Source organism: Papio anubis, chromosome 20 (genome assembly GCF_008728515.1).
Source record: "Papio anubis isolate 15944 chromosome 20, Panubis1.0, whole genome shotgun sequence".
In the NCBI taxonomy this organism is placed as follows: domain Eukaryota; kingdom Metazoa; phylum Chordata; class Mammalia; order Primates; family Cercopithecidae; genus Papio; species Papio anubis.
Genome location: NC_044995.1, coordinates 14,460,373 through 14,467,107, shown reverse-complemented (window position 1 = coordinate 14,467,107; position 6,735 = coordinate 14,460,373). Strand labels below are relative to the sequence as shown.

Genomic DNA, 6,735 nt, shown 5'->3' with positions numbered 1-6,735 from the left:
TGGGCTGGCGCCGGTCAGCGGGGTTGTGATCGCTGATTGGCTGGCTGCTCCAGCTGTTGCAGGTCCATTCACCATTTTGTGTGTTGGAGTAAAAAAAAAAGGGAGAATCGAGAGGGAGAGCCGGAGGGGGGGCGGGGAGGGACCGGACCGGACCGAGCCGGATCCACGGCCCCCCGCCCCGAAACCCCGCCGAGCCCAAGGTGAGGGGCGGGGCCAGGGCTGACACGGGAAAGGGGGGTCCGGGGGGCTGGGGGCCTAGAGGGGACAGGTGGCAGGGACGGGGAGGGGGTACAGGGGGAAAGGGGTGGGCGGAATGGTGGGAAGGGAGGAGGGAGTGGAGGAAGTGGTGGGGGTTTGACAGAAAAGGGGTAACTGGGGGAGGGGGTGGTGGGCAAAGAAGGGTAACAGGAATGGAGGGGTGACAGGACTAGATCAGGGTGACAGGGAGAGGGAGGGGACAGAGTTGGAGAGTGTGACAAGGAGAGGTGATGGGGAGAGAAGGTGACAGGTCCGGAGATGGCTGACAGGAGAGTGACTGGGAGGAATAGGTGACAGAGATAAATGGGGGTGACAAGGAGGGGGTGACAGGAGGGGGCCTAGGGCATGCTAACAGAGAGGTAGAGATAGAGGTGGTGACAGGATGGGAGAGAGAGTGGCAGAGAAGCTGGTGCCAGGAGGGCTAATAGAAACAGAGGGTATGAGACCCCAAAGAGCCGGGGCCTGGGCTGGCCTGGGTTCCGGGAGTTACTACTCAAATCTAAGGAAGGTGAGGGCCCCTGGGGCTTGGGTGGGAGTTATTCAGAGGGGCTGGACAGGAAGAGAGTAGGCCCTAGGGGAAAGAAAGCAGCTCTGGGGTGAAGAGAGGCTGGGCCAGGCAGCAAGGTCTAGGGGGTACAGGCGGCATAGTTGTAGGCCCTGGGTGGGGTATGCAAAGGTTTGTGTTTGGAAAAAACTGGGGCCAGATCTCAGTCCCCAATATGGTAGTCTAGTGCGTCAGTGGGTAGTAAGTGGTGATGGCTACCCAACTTCTGGGCACTTGGGTGCCAGCCCTGGGGTGCCCTCCAGGCTCTGCCTGTGAGGACCCCAGGACTGGCCCAAGAAAGGGCAGGCCTGGGACTCCAGGCTCCACAGGAGGAGCAGGCCCCTAGTGAGAGAGCATGAGGTCAAGGGTCCCCCAGTAGCTGGAAGACTGAGTTGGGGTTGCCCCTCATTGTGTTTGGCTTATGGTCCTGGGTCCCCCAACCCTCCTAGAGGCCTCCGTTTTGGTCTCTCAGGTTCTCTTAGTCACTTCAGAGTAAAGTTTTTTCCCCTTGTCTTTTCTCAGGGCAGCTCGAAAGGGGGCGGGCAGTAATGACTGTTCAGGAAGTGGGTGAGGTTGGCCTGTTGGGCTTGTCCTGCTTTCTTTGACCTTATCCCACTTATCCCCACTTGGAGTTGGAGGGCATATTTGGGGACTTGCGGGGGGCTGGCCGACTCAACCACCCTGCCAGAGCCAGCCCAGCCAGGGCGGGGATGCATGCAGGCAAGAAGAAAGGGGCTGGGCTTGCGGGTATCACGCTGGGTGCTGTGGGGGGAGGAGCAGGCTCCCATCCAGTGGGACAGAGAAACCCTGGGGTGTAGCTCTGTGTCCCACTGTGTGATGACGTGTGCGTGCTTCTGTGCGTGTGTGTGCGTGTGTGTGTGTTTGTGCGCGTGCGTGTGCTCATGCACGGCCCCGTGGCAGTGCTGGGTATGAGCTCTTGCCCCAGACATGCCCCTGCCTGCTCCCTGCCAGGATCTGGGGAGATGGCTGTACCTGGCAGCCCTGGGGTGCAGAACAGAGTGGGCAGCCGTCCCTCGGGACTCTCAGCTGCCCACTTCTTCCCACAATGCCTGGCCATGCCAGGCCACCCAGAGTGGCAGAGGGAGGGTGGGGGGCGGAGAGAGGCTCATATCACAGCCCAGTTACCTCCCTTTCTGTGACTTGGTGCTTGTGCATGTGTGTGTGTTTGAGTGCATGTACTGTCTGCATGGCGACAGTGAGAGTAAATGTGCCCTCTGGATCATGTGACAGGCAGCACACTGAAATGGTCAGGAGCACGGACTCTGGAGCCAGAGAGCCTGGGTTCAGACCCTAGCGCTACTGTTTCCCACCTGGATGATCTTGGACAAGTTGCCTCATCTTTCTGTGGCTCGGTTTCCTCAGGTGTGAAATGAGGCCGATAGTAGCACCTACTTTTAGGGCTGTTGTGAGGATGAAACGGGTTAATAAGGCAAGCTTAGCATGGAGTTCAGGACCCAGGGAGTGCTCCATAGGTGTGAACTGTTAGTGCTTCTGATGTCCCCTTGGGGCGTTCAGAGCATGTGCTCTGTGTCCTCTGCAGAGCCAGCAGGTGTCTGTGAATGTTCCCCAAGGAGCCAGAGTGTGTATACTCAGGGGACTCGGGTGCTCGCCTGTGCCTGGTGCTGACTGGGGTATCACATGAGTTGAGGGCAGCCAGCGAGGAGGCCTTGGGGATGGAATGGAGACAGTAGACTCAGCAAATGGGAAATCTTAGGGTATATTGGCTCTGGGGGCGGTTCCTGAGTTGCTCCACATAATCCCTGTCTGCTCTCCCACCCTGCAGGTGAAGAAAAATGAAGCCAATGAAGAAGGCATGCACTGGCCTTTCAGGTCCTGGCAGTGGCAGCAAGTCTCCCCCAGCCACCAGGGCCAAGGCTCTGAGGCGCCGAGGGGCTGGGGAGGGTGACAAGCCAGAGGAGGAGGACGACGAGGCACAGCAGCCGCAACCGCAGCCTGGACCCGAAGAGGCTGAGGAAGGGGAGGAAGAGGAGGCTGAGCGGGGCCCTGGGGCTGAAGGTCCTCCACTGGAGCTGCACCCTGGCGACCCAGCTCCAGGCCCAGCTGAGGACCCCAAAGGGGATGGGGAGGCAGGCCGCTGGGAGCCCTCACTCAGCCGTAAGACGGCCACGTTCAAGTCTCGAGCGCCCAAGAAGAAGTATGTAGAGGAGCACGGAGCTGGCAGCAGTGGGGTGGCTGGGGCCCCTGAAGAGCGGGTGCAGACCCCTGAGGAGGCCAGTGGCCTGGGGGTGCCTCCACGGCCACCCACCTCCACTCGCTCCTCCTCCACTGACACAGCCAGTGAGCACTCGGCAGACCTGGAGGATGAGCCGGCTGAGCCTTGTGGTCCAGGCCCCTGGCCCCCCAGCAGCACCAGTGGCAGCTATGACCTGCGGCAGTTGCGGTCCCAGCGGGTGCTGGCCCGGCGTGGTGACGGCCTCTTTCTGCCGGCTGTGGTGCGCCAGGTACGCCGAAGCCAGGACCTGGGTGTGCAGTTCCCTGGTGACCGAGCCCTGACTTTCTACGAGGGGGTGCCAGGTGCTGGTGTGGATGTAGTTTTGGATGCCACACCCCCACCAGGTGCCCTGGTGGTGGGTACAGCTGTCTGTACCTGTGTGGAGCCCGGCGTGGCTGCCTACCGGGAAGGTGTGGTGGTGGAGGTGGCCACCAAGCCAGCTGCCTACAAGGTCCGTCTCAGCCCTGGCCCCAGCTCCCAGCCAGGCCCACCAGGCAGCCTCCCGCAGCCCCCACAGCCACTGCACCGTGAGCCAGAGGAGGCCGTGTGGGTGGCCCGCTCCAGCCTACGCCTGCTGCGCTCCCCCTGGGAACCTGAGACCATGCTGAGGAAGCCCCCGACAGGCCCCGAGGAAGAGCACGTGGAGCCTGGGGCCACCTTGCCACCCTGCCCTGCTGCCCTGGACCCCAAACAGCCCGAGGACGCTGAGGTCTCTAAGATCAGCTTTGGTGGCAACCTGGGTACTCACTGTGAGGAGGGTGAGGAGAAGCACCCTCCAGCGCTGGGTACCCCCGCCCTGCTCCCACTGCCCCCACCCCAGCTCCTGTCGCCGCCACCCAAGTCTCCAGCCTTTGTGGGCCCTGGCCGCCCTGGTGAGCAGCCGTCGCCCTGCCAGGAGGGGAGCCAGGGTGGCAGCCGCAGCAGCAGTGTGGCCTCCCTGGAAAAGGGGACCGCACCGGCAGCCCGGGCCCGCACACCACTGACAGCGGCCCAGCAGAAGTACAAGAAGGGTGATGTGGTCTGCACACCCAGCGGAATACGAAAGAAGTTCAACGGCAAGCAGTGGCGCCGGCTGTGCTCGCGAGATGGCTGCATGAAGGAGTCACAGCGGCGAGGCTACTGCTCACGTCACCTGTCCATGCGAACCAAAGAGATGGAGGGCCTGGCAGACAGTGGACCTGGGGGAGCGGGCCGGCCTGCAGCCGTGGCAGCCCGTGAGGGCAGCACGGAGTTTGACTGGGGTGATGAGACGTCGAGGGACAGTGAGGCCAGCAGTGTGGCGGCTCGTGGAGACTCACGGCCACGCCTGGTGGCCCCTGCTGACTTGTCACGCTTTGAGTTCGACGAGTGTGAGGCGGCCGTGATGCTGGTGTCGCTGGGCAGCTCGCGCTCAGGCACGCCCTCCTTCTCACCCGTCTCCACGCAATCGCCCTTCTCGCCAGCCCCGTCACCCTCACCCTCGCCACTCTTTGGTTTCCGCCCTGCCAACTTCAGCCCCATTAATGCCTCGCCAGTCATCCAGCGCACTGCAGTCCGCAGTCGCCACCTGAGCGCCAGCACCCCTAAGGCAGGCGTGCTGACGCCGCCAGACCTGGGCCCCCACCCACCGCCACCTGCCCCCCGAGAGCGCCACTCCTCTGGAATCCTACCCACCTTCCAGACCAACCTGACCTTCACCGTGCCCATCAGCCCTGGGCGACGGAAGACAGAGCTGTTGCCGCACCCAGGGGCCTTGGGGGCCCCTGGCGCAGGGGGTGGAGGAGCCGCCCCAGACTTTCCCAAGAGTGACAGCTTAGACTCTGGTGTGGACTCAGTGTCCCACACATCTACACCCTCGACGCCAGCTGGCTTCCGGGCCGTGTCCCCTGCTGTGCCCTTCTCTCGCTCCCGCCAGCCCTCACCATTGCTGCTGTTGCCCCCGCCTGCCGGCCTGACCTCGGATCCGGGGCCCTCTGTGCGCAGGGTGCCTGCCGTGCAGCGGGACTCACCTGTCATTGTCCGCAACCCTGATGTGCCACTGCCCTCCAAATTCCCTGGGGAGGTGGGCACTGCTGGTGAGGTGCGGGCTGGGGGACCTGGGCGGGGCTGCCGTGAGACCCCGGTGCCCACTGGGGTGGCCAGTGGGAAGCCTGGCCTGCCCCCACCTCTGCCAGCCCCCGTGCCCATCACTGTGCCTCCAGCTGCACCAACTGCCGTGGCCCAGCCGATGCCCACCTTTGGCCTGGCTTCTTCACCCTTTCAGCCTGTGGCCTTCCACCCCTCACCTGCTGCCCTGTTGCCCGTTTTGGTGCCCAGCAGCTATACCAGCCACCCTGCCCCCAAGAAGGAAGTCATCATGGGCCGGCCTGGAACAGGTAAGAAGTGGAAGTGGATGGGCTGTGCCAAGCTTACCTCTTAGAGGGCCTCTTGCAAGCTGAACTCTCGAGAGGTGAGCTCCTCACCTTGGGAGGGCTTCAAGGGGAGGCTGGCCTCCTCTCTGCACAGATGTTGCAGTGGGAATTCACATGTCAGGAATGGAATGGACTTTTAAGGCTCAAGGCACCGTTTCCAGAGGCCTCCTGTCAGAGATTCTGGTCTCGAGAGGTCTATCAGTCAGCAAACCTTTATTGAGCGCGGACTGAGTCAGGTCTCCATGGAGCTGATGGGATAACAGAGAATGATAATTGTGGCAACAGCTTCCATGTCTTGGGGGACCGGGTGAGGGCATTGCCATGGTAAGCACTGTATGTAGGTGAACTTGCCAAATTTTCATATCCACCTCATAGAGCGCTTACCATGTACCCCCGTTCTAAACCCTTTTCAAATATTAGCTCATTTTATCTTCACAACCACCCTAACAGGAGAGTGCTATGATTATGCTTGTTTAGAGGAAACTAAGGCCAGGGTCATAACTTGCCCAGGGTTACATGGCTAGTAAATCCTGCAGCAGCCCTCAAACCCAGGCAGGCTGGCCCGTGACCATGTGGCCATAGTGCTGGATTACAGATGGGCAGATGGAGTCTCTAACAGGTCCTTCCCAGGAGGTGGCAGGACCAGGACTGGAGCCGTCATCTTTACCACTGTGTCCAATAAACATCACAGGCACAGTCAGTGCCGTGGAAGGGAGCCGGGGGGTGTGCTGGGCACTCCTCCAGGTGTGAATCTAGCCTGGCTGCCCTGAGGACAGGGCGTGTAATTCAGGAGTTGAAGGATGAGTGGGAACCAGCAACCGTGGGGCAGAAGAGCCTCCTGGGAGGAGGGTGACGGGACAGCGCCGAGGCTGGAAGGAGCACAGCCTGGGAGGGGAAGATGGAAGGCCACGGTGGCTGGAGAGCTGAGGCTGGGGGTAGAAGAGTGCCATTTTTGAGATGATGCTGGACAGCCAGGGACCAAGGCCAGGCTGGGCCTTGTAGGAGCAACACAGAGAGGGTGACAGACCTGTCAGAAGCTCCTTCCTAGCATTTCTTTCTTTCTTGTTTATTTATGTATGTATGTATTTACTTTTATAGAGATGGGGTCTCACTACGTTGCCCAGGCTGGTCTTGAATTCCTGGGCTCAAGCAATCTTCCAGTCTTGGCCTCCCAAAATGCCGGGATTCCAGGTGTGAGCCACTGCACCTGGCCTTATTTATTTTTATTTATTTATTAATCTACTGTTGATTCAGGGCCTGGCCCTGTGCTGTGCCTGGCCCTGTGCTGG

General features: G+C 61.1%; 1 protein-coding gene across 7 annotated transcripts in view; it reads left to right on the top strand.

Annotated features, from left to right (window-relative positions):
• CIC (capicua transcriptional repressor) overlaps positions 1-6,735 on the top strand; it is a 28,068-nt gene that overhangs the window by 672 nt on the left and 20,661 nt on the right. For 6 of the 7 annotated variants that reach the window (XM_009194602.3, XM_009194603.3, XM_009194607.3 and 3 more), the window contains exons 1-2: positions 74-200; positions 2,607-5,410. In XM_009194602.3, the coding sequence (XP_009192866.1) occupies positions 2,617-5,410 (2,794 nt within the window). In that variant the 5' untranslated portion in view covers positions 74-200; positions 2,607-2,616. Of the gene's footprint in view, positions 1-73; positions 201-2,606; positions 5,411-6,735 lie in introns of those variants that run through there. The other variant, XM_009194601.3, reaches the window with a different exon arrangement.